General features: G+C 45.8%; 1 protein-coding gene across 1 annotated transcript in view; it reads left to right on the forward strand.

The window, feature by feature from the left end:
- CMYA5 (cardiomyopathy associated 5) overlaps positions 1-12,313 on the forward strand; it is a 115,222-nt gene extending 102,909 nt beyond the window's left edge. Inside the window, exons 10-13 of the mRNA XM_047778182.1 lie at positions 2,214-2,347; positions 3,797-3,896; positions 6,252-6,425; positions 11,445-12,313. Of these exons, the coding sequence (XP_047634138.1) occupies positions 2,214-2,347; positions 3,797-3,896; positions 6,252-6,425; positions 11,445-11,691 (655 nt within the window). The 3' untranslated portion in view covers positions 11,692-12,313. The remainder of the gene's footprint in view (positions 1-2,213; positions 2,348-3,796; positions 3,897-6,251; positions 6,426-11,444) is intronic.
- Positions 12,314-21,257: the final 8,944 nt, after the last annotated feature.

Genomic DNA, 21,257 nt, shown 5'->3' on the forward strand with positions numbered 1-21,257 from the left:
AATTCAGAAAAGATCGGCAATACGTCTACCCCAGACTAATAATCAAGATATTGGCGGGACTTCCGGTTGTGGTGCAACAGAAACAAAGCCGACTGGTATCCATCAGACTGTAGGTTCGATCCCTGGCCTCGCTCAATGGGTCAAGGATCCAGTGATACCAAGAGCTGTGGTATAGGTCACAGATGTGGCTGGATTCCCATGTGGCTGTGGCGTAGGCAGGCAGCTATATCTCCGATTTGACCCCTAGCCTGGAAACTTCCACCTGCTGAAGGTGCAGCCCTAAAAAAAACAAAAACAGAAAAAAAGAAAAAAGAAAAGAAAAAGATAGTAGTTGGCAATTGCATTCTCAATCACAAGACCTGGGTTTTTACTGTTTAATAAAAGCATAGTTGGTTGTCGGTGGACATGTGGCTCAATTTCATCACCAATTCTCTATGCATCTAAAGATAGTACTTTCTGAGGGCCTGGTCAGGTGGTAGGTTCTGAAATAACAACCAATAAGGTTTAGGGAGTTTGTACTGACCTTTTCCAGATAGGACACTGAATAGCAAATACATAAATAGACCTGGGCTGCTCCCCTGTTCCCAACCCATCCCCCCTTCTGCAGAACACATGGTGAGCTTTTGTGCTTTCAGACGGCTCATTGGTGGGGGGAGGGATTGGTACTCTGACCGGCTTTTTCTGCCTTTGAAAACATCTATATTCATTTGTTTCCTGGGTCAATGATACTTTTTACTTTTCCTGGTTCTCCATGATACTCTTTAAGGCAGGTACTGAGAATGAAATGTCAACAAAAACAGAAATACCCTGAAAAAAAAAATCTGAGAATGAATTGTGGCTACTCTTTGATTCTAATGCTTTTGAGTACATTCATTAATAACAAAACAAACTCAAAGAAAATAACAAATAAAGCAAACAAACAGCTTAAAACAACCCAAAAAACCCTCTCCCTCAGAATGAACTTGAGGGCTATTGCAGCCTTGTTGTCAATGACCAGGATCCAGTGCACATCTCCTAGGAACAGGATTCTGATTCTTTAGCACTCAGATTAGGACTTCTTTTATTAGCAAGGAGCCGAATGCGCCAAAGCCTCTCCAAATGAAGGCTAAAAGAAAGAGCCCTTGTGTCCTGTATTTATATAAATGCTCTGGGACATGATATCCAGCAGATTAAAGAGAATGGAAAAGAGGCACAGAACTATTCCAGCTCATTGGCAAGTCCAGAGAACTCCGTTTGCAAATCCAGCAAGTCCACATGTGCTTAAATGGTTAGGCTGTTAACGGTGTACTTGCCAAGCCTGCTGCCACCTAGATGCCATGTCCAGTGCTTTTCTTTTAATGTATGCTTGGTTTTGTTCTGTTTTGTTTTGTTTTGTTTTAAGGCCCCACCCGGGGCATATGGAAGTTCCCAGGCTAGGGGTCTAATCAGAGCTATAGCTGCCAGCCTACGCCACAGCCACAGCAACACAGGATCAGAGCTTCGTCTTTGACCTACACCAGAGCTCACAGAATTGCCGGATCCTTAACCCACTGAGCGAGGCCAGGGATCGAACCCAAGTCCTCATGGAGCTAGTTAGGTTCATTAACCATTGAGCCACGAAGGGAATTCCTTCTTTTAATGTAAATTGGAGATTTAGGAACAGCAACTTTGGGGATTTTATTTGGCAGTTAGAATTCTCTTTTCTTGCCAGGATTAAGCTTGCTTTAAAGACCATTGTTGTCTTTAGAAGTCTTCGGTTTCTATAACTGCTGGCTTTGGCCTGATGGCCATGTGCAAAATCATAACTCACCTTAAGTTTTCCATTCTTCAGGATCTGTTAATGAGCTAATTAATGTGTTTTGCATTATAGATTGGCTCAACCCCATCTTAATATAGAAGTGCCCTCTCTGCCAAAAATTGATTAAGAAAATAATATGTGCTTGGAGACTCATTAACCAAAAAGCTAGTATGTTTCCTGAAGTTCTGAACGGTCTGGTTCTATTCCAAAAAACATTCTGGAAGGCACAATATTAGATAAAAGTTGGCAAAGGTAGAAGTGAACGGATCATCTTAGGGGACAATGGACATTGTGTAGAATCTGCCTTTCTAAATCCATGGTCATAGAAAGGGGAAAATAAATTATTTGATCTTCATTTGTTCCAGGACTGAAATATGATGAGTTGCTTAGCATGTAGCATTACATTTAAAATTATTAATTTCCCTTCATCTTTTAGATCTTTTTCTGGAATTAAAGGACTCCAGCTGAAAGTTAACCTCCAACCCAATGACAATTACTTTTTCTACGTGAGAGCCATCAATGCATTCGGGACAAGTGAACAGAGTGAAGCTGCCCTCATTTCCACCAGAGGTACTTTCTCCTTTGCACACAGGGAAGAATTTCCAAGCATTCCCCCTCCTTCCCTTTCACCACCCAGAGAAGACATCCTGGGGGGTAATTTATTTAAGCCCCTAACCTGCTGACAGTGCTAGGTTTTTGGCATGAGGACCCAAGATGAGCCAAAGGTTGAGATGTTTCTTTTCTTCTCTTGTATTTTCTTTTCTTTTCTTCCCTTTTCTGGCTGTCCCGTGGCATATGGAGTTCCAGGCCAGGGATCAGATCTGAGCTGCTGTTGTAACCATAGCTGCAACAATGCTGGATCCTTAACCCACTGTGCCGGGCCAGGGATCCAACCTATGTCTCTAAGATGACGCCAATCTCATTGCACTGTACCAGGAACTCCAAGATATTTCTTTAATTTTTCTGGTTTAAGAGGTTCTCAACCTTGGCTTGCCATGAGCAATCAGCCAAGGAGCTTAAAAAATACTGGTGCAGTTGGGGGTAGGGGCATGGCCACTCCTGGAGATCCTGATCTAATTTACCTGGATATGGGCTCTACCATGTGTTATTAATCTCCCCAGATGATACTGTTTTGGCTCACAACGTGCTGTAAGTTGTAGGTATGTTTGGAGTGTGTGTTGGAAGAAGAGTAGGATGGGGATTTTCTTATGACACTGTGAACTCCATGAACAAGCTTCCAGTCTTATTCTTCTGCTTATTTTCCACACCTAGCCCATGGTTTTGGGCTAATTAGTGTTTGTTAAATGAATGAATGAATAAACAAATGAGTAATTCAAGAAAGTGATGAAACCGTTGGATGGCATTTTGGGGAAAATACCCTGATGGTGCCAGCAAGAAATGCTTGGGTGTTCTCAATTATTGTGAACAGACATGCGGAGTGGAAAGATGATCATTTTATGATCTTAGACCCCAAGATGGCACAGTAAATGATCTGCTTAACCAGTAAAAACTTGTGCATGTGCCTTTCATGGGATGTGGCGAGGCCCAGCCTGATGTGTATGAAGAGAAGACATGGGGCTGCCTGTCCACATGTGTCTTCTCTGCAGTCCCAGTACGGTGCATGCTCCTTCCACTGTTAGGACCACTCCTGCAGGTTACAGCAGCACACTGTCAAACGTGAACATGCACATGGAAATACAGACTGTGATTCAGGAGGTCTGGGGCAGACCTGAGAGTTTACATTTCTAAGTAGTTTCTGGGTAAGGTAGTTGCTGCTGGTGCAGGGAGCATACGTGGCATAACAGAGTGAGCACTGGTACAGAGGCCCACAGTGAGGCCAGGTGACCAGCCGAGGAGTTCACTTATCACGGATGAAATAATGCTGTGGATCTAAAAACATGGAGCAGGGGATTTTGATGTCAGAGGCCAGGGAGAGTAAATTCTGCAATGTGGGGCTTGGTCCGGGATGGCCCTCGGTATTGTGGTAACATTAGTGTCCTATTTTCCTAACTGCACTAGGAACCAGATTTCTCTTGTTGAGAGAAACGGCTCATCCTGCTCTGCAGATTTCCTCAAGTGGGACAGTGATCAGCTTCGCTGAGAGGAGACGCCTGACAGAGTAAGTAAAAAGCAGGAGAAGCCTTGGCAGTATCTTCTGAGTGCGTCACCTCGGGGCGGCCTCACCTGAGCACAGCCTTGGTTTAGTGCACTTGCCTAGATGGGTGGAATTGAGCACAAATGGGTACAGTTCGGTGATGGTTCATCACTAGGGGGAAAGTGACAGATAGTTCATAACTTGGAGCAAGTGTCAGTATTTTTGTTGGAAATATAAGCACAGATGCTTTTGTTTAATACATTGGCTGTTTTAAGGCATTATCTCTGGTTCAATGAAAAAAGAGCCTGGGTTAATTCTTCCATCATCATCGTCATCATCATTATTATTATTTGTCTTTTTGCCTTTTCTAGGGCCACACCCGCGGCATATGGAGGTTCCCAGGCTAGGGGTCTAATGGGAGCTGTAGCCGCTGGCCTACACCACAGCCACAGCAAGGCAGGATCAGAGCCACGTCTGCAACCTACACCACAGCTCACAGCAACGCCAGATCCTTAACCCACTGAGCAAGGCCAGGGATCGAACCCACAATCTCATGGTTCCTAGTTGGATTTGTTAACCACTGAGCCATAACAGGAACTCCTCTTCCATTATTTTTAATAGCAGACCCGATTGTATATCTAGCCCCTGGAAAAGGAATAGAGAGAATGACATTCTGTTGTGCTTCTGGGTCTGGCCACGTGCAGGACTTTGAGGATCTTGACCCCTCCTCCCCCAGTAGCTCCCACAAAAAGGAAGCATCAGGGTAAAGAAGAGCCAGAAGCCAAGGGCATGGTAGGAAACCACCTTGCAACTTGTCTGCAATCCCCTGTGGATATCTTGAGGGTCACAATGGTCAAATGGGAGAAAGGACGTGAAAGACTTTTGAAAACTGGAACCGTGTGAAGCACATGCTGCTGCTGCCCTGGGGCAGGCTGCCAGGGAGCTCTCAGTACAGCCCTGAGTCCACCAGTGGTGATGCGGGCCGTTTTCCTCTCATGCTGCTAGTCACCTGTCTACGGCTCGGCTTAGCTATTAACTGCTCCTGGAAATGGCCAAGCCATCACTGGGCCCTGGAGCCCTTTGACCTTGTCTGCAAAAAGGTCTGAGCACTTGCAGAGTCCTTTGTCATCTGCTTCATCTCGACTAGTCCTCAGGTAGCAGCCCTGTCTTCCGCATCTGTGAATCCGCAGAATCCAGCCTGGGGCCCAGAACACCAGAGATGCTAACCATGTACAAATGAGTGAATTCAGGGGAAAAAAAAAAAAAAAAAAGATCTAAGACGTAGATCTGCCTTGCGGAGTTCTCAAAAAGTCAGAAAAGAGGTAGACTGGAGGTTGGTCAGAGTTCATCGATAATAACTGATGAAAACCGTAATGTACTTTATTGGATTTTGTTTATTTATTATTAACCTGAAAAGGAGCTAATAAATATCAGGCGGCCGGGCTTTGCTCCAGAGAGCCAAGGCCCATCAGTAGCCCCCTCACGGAAATGAGGTTGTTGGGTAAAGACACGAGAAAGTGAAATACATTCCCTTGCATTCATCATTTTCTCATCTGTTAAAGGGGAGAGGGAGAGGGTGCTGACTGCCTATTAATGCTGCTTAAATTAAAAACACTTCCTTGCTGCCTCAGCCATTTCAAAGCAAAATTGAGCGATTCATGCACACAAGGTCACCCATCAGCAGTAAGTGCTTTGGTTCCCTTCACCCTTTCTGTTCTAAAAATAGCTGAGGTGAGACCAAAGTGACCTCTGACCACCTCTCAGGCATACCTGCTACCATCTAAAGCGGCCAGGGTCCCAGAGGCTGTTGACCGCAAGCTCCTGCAGAGCATGCGCAGCAGACCCGGTTAATCCCTGATCTGGCCTCCCCAACTGTCTGCCGTTCAGGAGCAGCACTTCATTTGGTTTTTGTGCCCAGGAAGGTCAGCAGACCCTGGAAGTCATGGTTAAAGCTTTTGGAGACTCTTCCCCCACCCACAGACCCTGCCCACCACAAATTTTAGAAGAAAACTTTGCAAGTCCTGTTCGCTTGGAGCTCCCTACTTGCCTCCCTCTGTTTTCTTATTCTCTCAAAAGGAAGCCAAGATTGTGCCCTTTCTTTTTATCCTGCCATTATTTGAATTATTTCTGAATTCTCGGCTCCTCCAAGAAAAGCAGTGTGCAATCTGTGCATCTTGTGTGTGGCAGTAGAAATAGGTCAAATGCATAGGGAGGCTTTGGTGATCAGGTCAAGGTCAGGGGTCCAAGGAACCATGAATGTCTTTTAGCCGACTTCCAGCGGTTTCCAAGGATAGAATCCTGCTGAAACTGTGTGTGCATTTGTGGATGTTGATGTTTATGAAATAAAGGCTGGCAATACCTGATCACCTTTGCCTGCAGAATCCCATCAGTGCTGGGTGAGGAGCTGCCTGCTTGCGGCCGCCATTACTGGGAAACCACCGTCACAGACTGCCCAGCTTACCGACTTGGCATCTGCTCCAGCTCGGCCGTGCAGGCCGGCACCCTGGGACAGGGGGAGAGCTCGTGGTACATGCACTGCTCTGAGCCGCAGAGGTAAGCCGCAGCCCGGACCCTCCCCACTTACTCTGAGTGTCATGCATTCATGTCTAGGCAGAGGGCTCTGAGGGGCCTAATACACAGCCTCTCCCTTCCCTGCTCAAATTCTGAGTCAGCTGAGAAAGAAAACAAGAGTTCAAGTATATGGAGACTCAACTCTTACTCTAATTACTGAGGAAGCTAGGTTTTTTGGTTTTTGTTTTCAATTTTTAAAATAATGATTGATTTACAATGTTCTGTCAATTTCTGCTGTACAGCAAAGTGACCCAGATATATTCTTTTTCTCACATGTTCCTGGAGGATAATGTGGAAGCCAGTTTTACAGAATGTAGTTCATACGTGAGAACAAGAGTGTTTCTTATATCAATTCCTATTAATAGACAGACTTGTACCCACCCAGAGCCTTGGCCAGGCCAGCTTCCCCATCCCGCGGGGCAGAGTGGGTTCCCAAAGGATGTGTGTCTCCTCAGGAAGCTCATAGTGAAGAGTTAGGAAAGTGGCCAAGTCTTCCTTTGAAGCTCATCCCAGGATGGGGAGAGACTACAAGAGTAAGGCTGAAAGGGCTCTGTCCAGGGAGAAGGAGTCAGCAGGACTGAGGAAGAAGGGGATGCCCAACACTCCCCCCTCCACCACCACCATTGGTCTATATCAGGGGTTGGCAAACTACAGGCCAGAGGTCAAATATGACCTGCGGCCTTTTTCGTAAATAAAGTTTTATTGAAACACTCTCAAGCTCCTTTGTTTACATGTTGCCCGTGACTGCTTTTGTGCTACAGTGGCAGAGTTGACTACTCACACCAGAGACTGAGTGGCCTCTAAAGTCTAAGATATTTATTGTCTGGCCCTTTATAGGCAAGGTTTGTTAACCTCGAGTCTGTATGACGAGTATGGTTTAATTGGTTGATGTGAAAGCCGTTAACTTGTGTTTAGTCTCAGAGATGTAAGGCAGGCATGTTATGAACTGAATATAACTGATGGCCTAATAAAAGAGCACAGAACTGGAGCCAGAAACTTTATTTTAGTCCTGGTTCCATCCTTGAGTAGCCTCCTCTTGGCTACTCACCAGAAGTGAGTTAATCCTATGAGCATATCTGATGTGCCTCATCTGTCTTGTCAGGGGACAGTGATGCCTGGTCTGCTACCTTTCGGGATTGTGAGAGTCCCACAAAGTCAGGTGCAAGGAAGAGCTTTGAAATTGTAAAGGACCAAACAAATGGGAGGCATTATTCAAATGCAATGCTTAAAAAGGAAGCTGTACTTAACAAGTTCCCAGAAAAAGGCCCACAGATTGGGATTTTGCATATATCCGGCTGCACATTTCTCCCTGCATCCTTCTTGGCAGTTTGGTTCTCTGACATGGTTCCTGCGGACACCATCTCCAAGAGCTATTTAAAGTCATGGCATCATCAAGTCAGAGCAAGTATGATTAATAGATACTCAGCACAGTGCCATGCTTAAGGTCCCAGCCTCTGCCCAGCACGGAAAAAAATCATTCAAACCCACAGTCTATAATCAGTAGACTTAGAGCTGGAATGAGGTGTCTCTGTTTAACATTACAGTTGATTCACAGTGTTTTGTCAGTGTCTGCAGTACAGCATAGTGACCCAGTCATCCACATACATTCTCTTTCTTCTATTGTCTTCCATCATGTTCTATCCCCAGAGACTGGATGTGGTTCCCTGTGCTAGACAGTAGGACCTCATTGCTTAACTAGGTGTTGATTTCATGACAATTGCCTTAGACACTTGAATCCTTCAGAACCAAAACCAGACGAGTCTCCAATAACAAAGTTCCAGATTCTAGAGAACAGAACTGTGGATTTTGTTCAACAAGTTCCACAACTTTGGTCTTCAGCTCTTCCAGGCCCAGGGTAGGTTTTGTGGATTCTGGGAGGAGGTGTGTGCCTGCCTCTGTAGTCATGGCACAGAGAAGTCAGGTCTTAAGGGCCTCATTTCATGGTTCAGACAGAACACCCTGGCCTTTAGGTCACTGAGACAACTGCAGGGGCAGACCCTCTGGTGTTTTTCCATTTTTCTGACTTCGTGATTTAAACCAAGTGGTATTACTCTTGATTCTACTTGCATTGCATGCGAGCTCTAAGGTGGCACCGTGGGAAAGGCCAAAAGAGACCATCGAAGGAGAAAGAATCATTTCTTCCTGCCTGTTCCTAACTTACCCCTCCAAGTTCGGGGCTTCACTTCCTCTGCCACTTCGCCCACAGCCTCCATGCCTGTGCTTTTCTTCCAGTCTCCGCCCACACCAAGCCCTTCTGTGTCACAACTGGCAAATATTTCTAAAACATCATTTGCATCACGTCCCTTCCTTTGCTGCTGAAAAATCTAAAAATGTCTACACTGGTGTTGGCACTCCAGTGGGACCACGGCGGGGGGCGGGGGGGGGGGGTTATGCCAGGAAGAATGTGGCCAGGCCAGGGGATGAGAAGCCCCAAGGGGACGGATCACCAAGGTCGAATGGAGTCTGGACTCATTCTGGGCCAGCAGTGAGACTCCCAGGGGGTGGGCTCCCCCAGGTAGGGGCTCTCACCCAGGTAGTTCCAGGGGCATGCAGGTGTCAAGAATCAGGCTTCTGGATGACCCTTGTTTGAGCAGGGACCAGCAGTCCCAAGGAGGGACAGGCACAAACTGGGCAGGGAGGCAGACACCAGGCAGAGAGGCCTGGTCTTGGGCCAGAGGGCAGGGTGGAGAAGAAGGTGCTATGCGCAGTAGGAGATGGTGCAGAAGTAGGGCAGGGTGAATTCCAGGGCCTGCGGAACTGATGGGTCCAAGGCTTCAAGGAATGTCTTTCCCTTCGTTACCTCTATGGTAGCGAATCACTCAGGGACTGACCGAGGCTGGGCCTGTGGGCACCAGGGGCCTTCGGGTACGGTAGGGCAATGGCTTATCTGGGTGTTCAGAACCCTCTAGACAAGTTCTGTGATAGGAAAATGATGCCATGTGTGACATGTGGTTACATAAGACTGACAAACTGAATTTTGGACTTGCAGTGGCCACATGCAGCTAGTGGCTGCTCTAATGGACAGGGCAAGTCTAGAGCCTAGCCCCTGACTCACCTCTCCTTGTGACATCCTCAGAGTCATTCACATGCCCCCTTTTAACCTGCCAAGCTGGTGGTAACTTTCTCCACAATATACAGGGTTTTTTTTGTTTGTTTGGTTTTTGGTTTTTTTTTGTTTTTTTTTTTTTTCCATTTCTTGGGCCACTCCCATGGCATATGGAGGTTCCCAGGCTAGGGGTCGAATTGGAGCTGTAGCCGCCAGCCTACACCAGAGCCACAGCAACGTGGGATCCGAGCTTCATCTGCGACCTACACCACAGCTCACGGCAGCACTTGATCCTTAACCCACTGAGCAAGGGCAGGGATCAAACTCGAAACCTCATGGTTCCTAGTCGGATTCGTTAACCACTGAGCCATGATGGGAACTCCCACAATATACAGGTTTATTCGGCCACCTTATCATTGCTTCTGCTGCCCCCGCTGCTTGGATCACCTTCTCCCTTTCCTCCATCTGTCCAGTCCTGACTGTTCTTCTTTGGCTGAGTGCGAGCCATCTGCTCCCCAAGCCTTCTGTCAGAGCCCCAGCCCACACCACCGCTCCCCATCATTGCCATGGGCAGCCTCTGCGGGCTCTACAGGTGCTCCAATTTCATGATGTTCTGCCCTATTTCACATTAGCAAGGCATCCAAAGGGTCCTTCATCCCTGTGGAAGTCTGACCTTCCGTCCCCGTGAACCTCGGCCCTTTCCTGTGAGCTTCATTCTGCAGGGAAGGTGCCAACTTGCCATTCCCTAAATATTCCTGCACTCAAGCTTCTGGGCCTTTAAGACAGACATCAGAGGTCTTTAAGGCCCTTGTCCTTCTCTCACCCCCACCAGAGTCACCCCGGTTCAAGAGCCCCAGGCTGCCCAGTGTTGCTCTCACCCTCAGACCTATCTCATCCACAACTCTGCCCCTCATCCCTTCTCTCTCTTCCATCTCTCATTTCTTCTCTTCTCCTGCTTTCAGGGCCCCACCCTCTGTTTCTAAACTTGCCAGGAGAAGCCTCCCACCTTGTGTTACTTTTTTGTGCAGAGCCATTTGGCTTCCTCTGTTGAGCCAGTTCTCCTTGCCAGCCTGGTCTTGAACCTTTTGTTTCACAACCAGACCAGGCTCATTGAATGTGTTTAGGAAACACCTTACCAGTCTGTGCCCTGAGCTGAAGTCTCAGCCCCAGCCCATGTTTAAATCACCATCACCTTCCTTCCTGCTCAGGAGAATGTGGGTTTCCTGGGGGCAAGGACGGCAGGCTCGGGTCCCTCGTAGCCTCTGGAGGTGCAGGGGCCTAGTGAGGTGCAGGACACACAGATATGCCCAAGGAATACTTGCTGAAGTTGTTTGAATTGAAGAAAGAAATCAAAGATGACCCCCCTTGGCGGTAAGACTGCAGAAAACACTGAGAAGATGAAAAGGAAAGTTGGTTTGGGACAAGGACGTACATACCAAGGATGACGCTGGGCAAAAATAATGAACTGTTTTTAGGCTTCCTAAAGGCCCTTATGTAAGTTTCTTACAAATTTTTTAAATGGTAAAATTAATACATTTTATGGAAGGCAAGCCTGCGGGACTTTTAAAAATACATGGCAGCCTCAAAGGAGTCTTATTCAAAAGAATGACACACCATGAATGCGGTAGTTAAAACATGTGGGCAGCTGGGAAAGAATTAAAACGCTGAGAAAAAAATCACAAGGGAGGCATATGTTGGTTATTCTGGAACTGCCTCCTGATGCAGAAGGAGCGAAATTATTAAAAATGTTCATCTGTTGGAAAGAGCTACGCACCTTAGCATCTAGGAAGGGATCTGGTTCAAGTATTTGGGACACGTCATTGCACCTCGGTATTGTGAATTGAAGTGAATAACTGAAAATTTGGTTATCTCCAAGTGATTTTTTTCCCCGAGTGATTTTATCAGGGTCCCTCAAGATTCCCGAAGTTTTCAATTCCTGTTCCGTTCCATTCCAGATACACATTTTTCTACAGTGGCATTGTGAGCGATGTCCATGTGACGGAGCATCCCGCCAGAGTGGGCATCCTGCTGGACTACACCACCCAGAGGCTCCTGTTTCTAAACGCCGAGACTGGACAGTTGCTCTTCATCATTAGGCACCGGTTCAACGAGGGGGTCCACCCTGCCTTTGCCCTGGAGAAACCCGGAAAGTGTACTTTGCACCTGGGGATCGAGCCCCCGGATTCTGCAAGGCACAAGTGATCTTGGCTTTCAAAGTTTGCCAGAGCAATCATTCGAATTGGGGTGGGGGGACTCTCTCTTGTTCTTTCCTGTGGGCGCTAAACATTTTTCAAAGCCTCTTCTGCACATGTGTGCTAATGACAGCTCCACGCACAGTGATCGGCACGCGAGCAAAGCCACTGGAAAAAAAAACCCTTGACTTTCTAGAGCAGCGCGTGAGTAGAGAGGATGAAAAAGACAACCTCCACCCTTCGGGGTGTCTGTTTGAGTTCTTTCCCGAGTTAGAAGAAGTTATACCTGAAATTGGGAACCAAAATAGAGAAATGGCTCCCACCCGTTTCATTGGTAAAAGAAATCCTCAGATGGACAGTGAAGGGAAGGCTGTATGAGTAAGACTTACTTCTCTGACAAGAAACATGGACTTTTTCCGCAAGAACAATGTCACCTCACTTCACGAAAGGATGCTGGATCCTGATCAGTAGAGAAAGTGTTTTAACCCCTCTCAGTTGATAAGGAACTCTTTTGTAATCGTATATACGAGAGAACACAAATTTCTTTCCCCTGAAATTGTAAATGTAGAAAGGTGCTTGATATTAGGAATGTCCATTTTGTTAAATAAATGGTTAGCGTCTATAAAACAAAACATGGCATGTGATCTTATTACATGTGCCTTGCAAGCCTGGCATCCCCGGACAGGATAAACTGCGGATAAATAACCATCATCCCGGTGGGTTGTGCTTCTGCTCTTTTTCATGTGAGAATTTTACACATATATGTTTTAAAATCTAAACATATTCAGCCTATAGTTGCAGACAGCTACCAGAAACTGAGAATCTCTTTTTGCTAAAAATAAAATGGTTGGTCATTTTTAGATATTATGCTGAAATCTCTCAAAACCTTCCTAAAATATGTGTGCACAGTTGATAAATCCAGAATGCATATTGAGATGATTGCTCTTGTTCTCTGCAATATAAATACTTTGATCATCTTTATAGATTTTTTTTTTAACATTATGCGTTCAGTCGGGTTCTTCTTTCCTTTTCGGCCCCACCTGTGGCACATGGAGGTTTTTGAGCCAGGGACTGAACCCACACCACAGCACTGACAATGCCAGATCCTTAACCCACTGAGCCACAGAGAAACAGCTAGTTGTTTTCTTACATCAAGAAATAATGTCCTAGGAGTTCCCATCGTGGCTCAGTGGTTAACGAATCCGACTAGGAACCATGAGGTTGTGGGTTCGATCCCTGGCCTTGCTCAGTGGGTTAAGGATCCGGCATTGCTGTGAGCTGTGGTGTAGGTCGCAGACGCAGCTTGGATCCTGCGTTGCTGTGGCTGTGGTGTAGGCTGGTAGAAACAGCTGCAATTAGACCCCTAGCCTGGGAACCTTCATATGCTGCAGGTGCGGCCCTAGAAAATACAAAAAAAAAAAAAAGAAAGAAAGAAAGAAAGAATTTCCTACTCTTAGAATAGATCCTAAAGTACATTGTTTAATAGAAATTTCAAACTGGATCTGTAACTGCATTGACAGAGCCTCTTTAAAGCCATCACCACCTTGCTTTGAAATTAGAGCAGCTGCTGGCAAGAAAGCTACTTAGCAAAACAGGAATAACCTGATGCTTTGTGGGAACGCTTGTCTTTTGTTTTTTCAAGTCTTAAAAGTGTTACTAGGTTCTGACTGATCAGCAACCCATAAGTCACTATGGCTTTTTTTTTTTTTTTTTTTTGGTGAGAATGTAGTATAATTAAAAGCAATAGCAACAGTAGCAGCAACCACATGAATTTTGAAATTTGTCTCCATTTGAGTTCTTCCAGAAGTAGACCTCGAGCGAAAGGTTTACTGCAGGTTGTTGTCACAGGAGGTGATTCCAGGAAGCCTACGTGAGGAAGTGGGAAAAGTGAGACAGGAGGGGGAAAGGGCCAATAAGGACATGTTTTACGGGTGGGTTATTATGCCATGAACACCTGGAGCTCCATCGTGCTGGGGGCACCCCTGGAAACCACTCAGAACATGCCAGGGGCTGATGTGTACGCGCTCCTGCCCAAGGTTGAGCATTGCCCAGGGGGGCAATTAAATTCCTTTTCCCTAGCTTTCCAGGCTGTGTTCCTTGTAAGCTCCTGTGGTCACTAGAAAACCCTCAAAGGACATGAGAAAGGTGCCTGACCCAGGTGACTGCAGGCTGACAACCCTCTGACATGGCTGCTGGTGCACCCAGGTGAGCTGGGCAGGTGGGACCAGACCCTGGCAGCGTCCAGCAGCGAGTCAGACATGGCTCTGGTATTAAGGAGGAAGCCACACAGTAATGGGAAGAACAAGGTTCAAATCCTGAAGCAGCCCTTCTAGGTCCTGACTCTGGGCAAGTCAGGTGCTTTAGTGAAGTCTTTTTTCTCAGGATGATTGTAAGCATCAGATTAAATAAGCATGAGAAAGCGCACAGGATTGGAATGTGACTATCCTGACGAGGGACACCAGAGACGTACGTGACCAACCCTCCACCCCACCCCTGGTGAGGGGCCTGCCTGTCTCTGACTCTGGAACAAGCGGATGGGAAAGGTAGGGCTCTGGGGCCAAGAGATCAGGTGTTCCCTTCCTTTGCCTGTGGACCGAACGGAGAGTTCCTGGTTGGTTCCTAGCAGATTCTTCCAGTGCGGACAAGGAGAGCGAAGTTGGTGCTGTTTCCCCGTCATCCTCCTCCTTGGCCCTTCTTCTCTGACTTCCATTCCTTTCTTCTCACAGATCCTCAAGAAAGGAAGGAAAGTCAACAAATTTAGGTCAAAATGACTCCTCTGGAAATCTGTCAATGGTGTTCATCAGGTTAAGAACATGCATAGCTCAAGCGTTACCTCTTTTAATTCCCATCAGAACATTGCTCCATACAAGTTGCCGTTTTAGAGGTGAGGAAATCCATCTCGGAGCCGTTAAATAACTTGTACACAATTACAGCAGGCAGGTGGCAGAGCATGGATTTAGATCCTGAGCTAAGAGAATAAAATGATTATACTTTGTTTCATTTTTGATCACAGACCACTCTTTCTACATATATGGGATGTGTGGAAATTACATGTGTAATTACATACACACATGAACATACACACATGCGCACATATATTCATTCTTACATATGCATTCTCTTCCCTCCTGAGCTGACTTCCTTCCCAAGCCTCTGTTTTGGTTTCAGTGCTGTCATCCCCCTGGTGTATGTAAGATACCTTTGATTCTTTCTTCCATGCCAATGACAGTATTTAGGATTCAGAAGCCTCTGTCATGTTCTATTTGTGGAGAAAAGACATGAAACCTACATGAAACCACAACGTTGCTTCTAAGAGGTACAAGGCCAAAATAAAGGAGTGTGTGGGGAAAAGTTTGAAAAAAATGAGGATTAAACATGGTAGTTCTTCTTTATCTGTTTGCATACATACAACTCTGGCTGGATATATTCTTTGTCAAAGTCAGAGATATTTTTTGGGTGGAGCAAACCAGAACATGTTCCTGTTGTTTTTCTGGAGGTGCTTCCTGAAGGTGGTACTTCAACACACCCACTTAAAAAGCTGTGAGCTTGAAGCACCAAACACTAACACTCTCCCATCAGAAGCACCCTTCAGGCCTCAGAATGGCACGTAGTTGAAGTCCCTTCTCACCATTGCCATGTTAATTACCCATGAGGGAGTTCCCATTGTGGCTCAGTGGTAATGAACCCAACTAGTATCCCTGAGGATGTGGGTTTCATCCCTGGCCTTGCTCAGTGGGTTAAGGATCCAGCATTGCTATGAGCTGTGGTATAGGTCACAGACACAGCTCTGATCTGGCACTGTTGTGGCTCTGATTCGTCCCCTAGCCTGGGAACTTCCATATGCTGTGAGTGTGACCCAAAAAAGAAAAAGAGAGAGAGACCAAAAAATTTATGCACGAGTCATCTCAGCTGCTCACTTGTTAAAAGAACTCACAAATAACTCACAGGACTCAAGTAGTTTATTTTATGTTTTGGTTCCCAGGCCAGGGATCAAATCCATGCCATAGCAGTGACCTGAGCCACAGGTGTGATAATGCCAAATCCTTAACATGCTGAGCCACCAGGGAACTCCAGGACTCAAACAGTTTATACTCAAGGAAGAGCTTTATTGCAGGCAAAGATTACCGTAGAACCACAGAGAGGAAGGATGGGCATTGATGTCAAGTTTAGGCTTCCTGTCCTCCCAGTGTTGGGATGCACAGTGTACACAGGCCTGAAGCCATCACCAGTGTGTGTGTGTGTATGTGTAGCATCTTGGTACCAGGAAGCCCAAGATTTGTTTCGGGGAATATGGTGGGGGGCCTCTGATGCTGAGTTGGCCACATAGGCACTTTTTATCTATACTTTGAAACTCTCCTCCCTGCCCCCTATAGGCTCCACCAAAACTAGTGCATAAGATAAATCCAGTGATTATTACTCAACGATACTGACAGCCTGATACATCCTGCTCCCAAACAACTGATGGCTCCCTTTTTATGGAATGTCACTTCTTTTTAGTTAATAGATTCCATGGCATTAGGTAAGGATCAATAACTGTATGGACTCACGAGTGGCCATTAAGATGAGTGGGAATGAACCCATGCTGGGCACTTACTGTCCTGACTTCCAGAGTCTGACTGCTGGGGGATGTTTCAAAAATAATAATAGTAAGAACTGAGTGCCTCTGCTGCCAATAGCCATCCCCTCGTGTCCCTAGTTTGGAGACAGCTAGGGAGTGATCCAGGGCCCAGCTCTGAGCTGAATGAAGTTGGACCTAATTTCCAGCCCACTTCCCAGTGCTCAGGGGGACATGCATTTTCAGCACTGTTTTCAGAGTAGAAGATCAACATCTCTCATTTTCCTTTACTGCCCTCACAGTGTAGGTGGTTGTACCTGTCGTTTTTGTGCCCCTGTTTTGGTCTTAACTCTTAGTCTGTGCTGAGTTTGTTTCTTCCAATCGATATCAGTAATTTCAGGTGCCCAGATAGTATATGACCTGTAAGAACAGCTTGAGAAAAGTTAGAGTTGAGAATGTTTGGCTGGGAACAGAAACAAGTTTGGGAAGGAAATCAGAGGTCTTCAAAGAAGTGAAGGAATTGGCTTACTTTGATTTTCACACCAGGGCCAGTGGGCAGAAGTCCCACAGTTGAGGAAGCTGGTTCAGGAGAAGGGAGATGAACCCATCAGTGACAGCTGGCTCAGAGACATGCTGCTTAGCAGATAACAAGCACTCAGAGTTAGGCTGAAGGATCAACTGTGTGGACTATTAAAGAGTGTGTTCTTGCTTTGAGTTCCAGATCCATGGTTTTAAACTGTGTTCCTGGAGTACTAGAATCTCACAGAGGGACCTGAGAGCCAACCTGGGATCCACTGGGAAAGTCAAGTGGGCACAAATGCAAACCCCTCTCCCTTTCCATCACAGCAGCTCAGTTTTGACCTGTTTTACACATTGGGTTCCATACGATGATTTATTTGACGAACAGGTTTCTGTGGTTACATGAAGTTTGGAAAATAGATAATCACTGAGATTCAAGTCTGAATTCTGTGTTGCAGAATTCACTGCAAGGGCCCCAAAGTCCCTAAATCTTCCATTCTCTCTGAGTCCCTTTTCCCTTACTGTCCAAATAACGATATACTGATGGGAAGAAATTCTGATTCCTATGCCAAACTTCCACGAATTTCTCTGAATGATTTTATTCTCCCTGTTGACAGCCCTACCCTCCTGCTTCCAAATTCTCCTCCACCTCTAGCCATCTCACCACTACTTCTTCATGCTTCCCTGGTCCCATTTGACCTCCACCATCAGAAGACATTGATACAGTCTCCACTGATTCCTTAAGGAAGCACTAACACAAGGCTGACATGGGTAGCAGTTAGCACAGCTTTTGTTGAAGCCTTGGGGTTAACCAGGGAAATTTCTTCACGGATCATGAGACAAAATAAAACTGAATGTTTGAATCCCATGTTGCAGAAGCCCCTTCAGCCCCCACTTTCTGCACATATTGAGCAGACTAACTTCTCCATTGTAGTCTATTTTTTAAGTTTCTAGCTCCTGCTCAAACTTTGTTTTTTCAGATCAGCCACTGTAAAACATCAAAATACCAACACCTCTCTTACTCATACAGACATCTTGTACGGTAGAACGAGAGCGAAATTGTACCCTCTTATCTCAGAATTGTGCCTTCATGTGTCCTGCTCAGACTTTAGACCTTTCTTTGTAGGAATGAAAGGCCTATTCAAAACAATTCCTCAAACGAAAGAACCCTTCTCTTCCAAAGATGAATTTGACTATTACCCTTGGAATGCTTTTATTTTATTTATGTATTTATGTATTTTGTCTTTTCAGGGCTGCACCCGTGGCATATGGTGGTTCTCAGTCTAGGGGTCCAATTGGAGCTGTTGCCGCCAGCCTACACCACAGCCACAGCCACAGCCACAGCAATGAGGGATCTGAGCTGCGTCTGCAACCTATACCACAACTCATGGCAACACCAGATCCTTAACCCACTGAGCAAGGCCAGGGATCAAACCCGTGTCTTCATGGAGGCTAGTCGAGTTCGTTAACCACTGAGCCATGATAGTAACTCCCCCTGGAATGGTTTTAGAGTCCCTTTTGTGGATTTCTGTACAACTAGCTAATGATTGAAAATCCTTTGAGGATTGTGGCTCAGTGAGTTATGAACCTGACATAATGTCTGTGAGGATGCAGGTTAGATCCCTGGCTTTGCTGCTCAGTGGATGAAGGATCTCGCATTGCCAAAAGCAATGGCATATTTCGCAGATGCAGCTTGGATCTACTGTTGCTGTGGCTGTGGTGTAGGCCAGCAGCTGTAGCTCCCATTCGACCCCTAGCCTGGGAACTTCCATATGCTGCAGCTACAGTCATAAAAGGGAAAAAAAAATCCTTTTTCAACCCAATACAAGCCCCTAGACTTTGGGTTGGGCTGCCTCAGCTCTGCCAAGGACTTCACTCTATGCCAGGCACTTTGGGGAGAATGTCAAATGTTATTTGTGGATTTTACAACTTTGGAGGCCTCCAAAATAATTAGGACAGAGGAAAATGAGAAAGGAGAAGCACAATTCATTCATTCAACACATATTATTTGTGTCCTCCTGTGGGCAGGGTACCATTCTAGTCCCTGGGGAAATGGTAGTCATCAAATCAGACAAAATCCCTGCCTTCAAGGAGCCCACATTCTAGTGGAAGAAGACAGACAGTAAACACATACATAGGATGTCAGTGGGGAATAAGAACTAGAAAGAAAAATAAATCAGCATAAGAAAATGAAGGGTAGGAGGAGGTGGGGGCTGCCATATATTGTAGGTATGATAGCAAAGTGTCTCTAGTAAGGTGCTATTTGAATAAAAACCTAATTGAAGTGAGGGAATGGGTCATGTGAATATCTGCAGGGGAAGAGTCTTCCCTACAAAAGGAACAGCATTGTAGAGGTCCTGAGGCAGCAGCGTGGGGTTGTGTTAAAGAACCAGTGAGGAGGCCGGGTGGCTGGAGTGGAAGAAGCAAAAAGGGAGTGTTGCGGATGAAGACAGGAGCTGGGGACCAGTTCATCCTGGCCTTCAAGGCCAGGTAAGGATTTTAGGTTATATTCTGGGTGAGTTAAGAAGTGACAGGTACCCACTCCTGGGCATCTACCCAGAGAAAACCATGACTCGCAAAGTCACATGTATGCCGATGTTCATTGCAGCACAGTTTTCAGTAGTCAAGACATGGAAACAACCTAAATGTCCACGGACAGAGGAGTGAATCAAGAAGGTGTGGTACATATACACAATGGAATATTAGTCAGCTATTAAAAGGAATGAAATACCAGCATTTTTAGCAACTTGGATAGACCTAGAAATTATCATGCTAAGTGAAGTGAGCCATACAATGAGACACCAACATCAAATGCTTTCACTGACATGTGGAATCTGAAAAAAGGAGAGGATGAACTTCTTTGCAGAACAGATACTGACTCACAGACTTTGAAAAACTTATGGAGACAGTTTGTGGGGTGGGGGGATGCACTGGGGTTGTGGGTTGGAAATCCTATAAAATTGGATTGTGATGATCATTGTACGATAATAAATTAATAAATTCATTTAGTAATATAAAAAAAAGTGACAGGTATAAGGAGTAATGCAATGGCATCCTCAGAGAATTGGCTTTTCACATGTCTGGGTATTATGTTTTGCAGCATTGAACAGGATGTTTCATAAAGGCCCCCTGGGCTGGCCTTTGTCAGCCCTCATCTGCAGAGAAGGGGCTGGTGTGGGTGGGAGAGAAGAAAGGTTGTTCTTGTCTCCTTCTCAGCTTTGTCCAGGAACCCTGTTGCCTTGCTCACTTCCTGCTTCTAGGGGAACAGCCCTGCTGACTGGCTGCCTTTAGGACCAGCTTTGTGAAGAACCGGGGGTGGGGCGGGCTGTTGTACCTGGGCTCACTTTGTGTTGACCTGAGTCTGTTTACCCTTGATGAAAAGTTGGAAACCACCAAAGATGGAGAAACACAAGCACATTTGGAGGAAATGTTTTATGTATCTTTCCAACTGTGTGATTTTGCAGTTATAGGGAAGTTGAGATAGTGATGTCATCCAGGGAGGCTGCCTGTTCAAACAGGGCCTCAGATGGGGCCTCATCGGTGTGTATGTATGTGTGTATGTGAGTGTGTTTGTGTGTGCATCTGTATGTTGAACATATTTCGTGTGTGTAGTGTGTGTGGGCATGTGTGTGTATGGGGGAAGGGGGTTAGAACTGTCATTAAGATTCAGGTCTGGTTTTCCCATTGAAGATCTAGAAACTGGACTTGACAGAGCTCCTAAAGTTTGTCAGGTCCACAGGGACTCACTCACGTTAATCAAGCCCACAAAAGACACAATAATTTAGAATGTTGGGGAGTTCCTATTGTGGCTCAGCGGAAACGAATCTGACTAGCATCCATGAGGATGCAGGTTTGATCTCTGGCCCCATTCAGTGGCTTAAGGATCTGTGAGCTGTGGTGTAGGCCAGCAGCTGTAGCTCCCATTTGATCCCTAGCCTGGGACCCTCCATATGCCGTGGGTGAGGCCCTAAAAAGACAATAATAATGATAATAATTTAGAATGCCAATCATTTAAGCTGTTATGAGAAATCAAACTGCCAAAGGGAGAGGTCATAAGATTCTCTCTGTAGGCCCCTGAATTCCAAGACTTTTGGGCACCCACCCTGATCAGTGTTGGGCTGCAAACATTACCTGTGGCTGTTTATGTTTAAAGTCACACAGGCTCAGGAGAATTGACAGATTTTTATATGGGAAGCCTTGTGCATCAAAAGAAAAGTGATCAGGGCAAGTTACTGGAAGATCTTCATGGCCATAGGCCCAAATATTTGGATGTGTTGCTCCAAGTACTTTCTCCTTGCATCAGCCCTGAGGATTTTTCCTTGAGAAAATCATTGTCCTTTGGGGATTTCATCTATTCAGTCCAAATTCTTACACTCATCATTAAAAAAAAAAAAAAAAAATGTCTTAAGACCATTTTCCAGGCTCTAGATTTTTTTTTCTTCATCCAGTGAATACTTGATTAGATCTGATTAGATTGCTAGGCCCTCTTTCTCCTGCTTTTG

Source organism: Phacochoerus africanus, chromosome 4, assembly GCF_016906955.1.
Source record: "Phacochoerus africanus isolate WHEZ1 chromosome 4, ROS_Pafr_v1, whole genome shotgun sequence".
Taxonomy (NCBI): domain Eukaryota; kingdom Metazoa; phylum Chordata; class Mammalia; order Artiodactyla; family Suidae; genus Phacochoerus; species Phacochoerus africanus.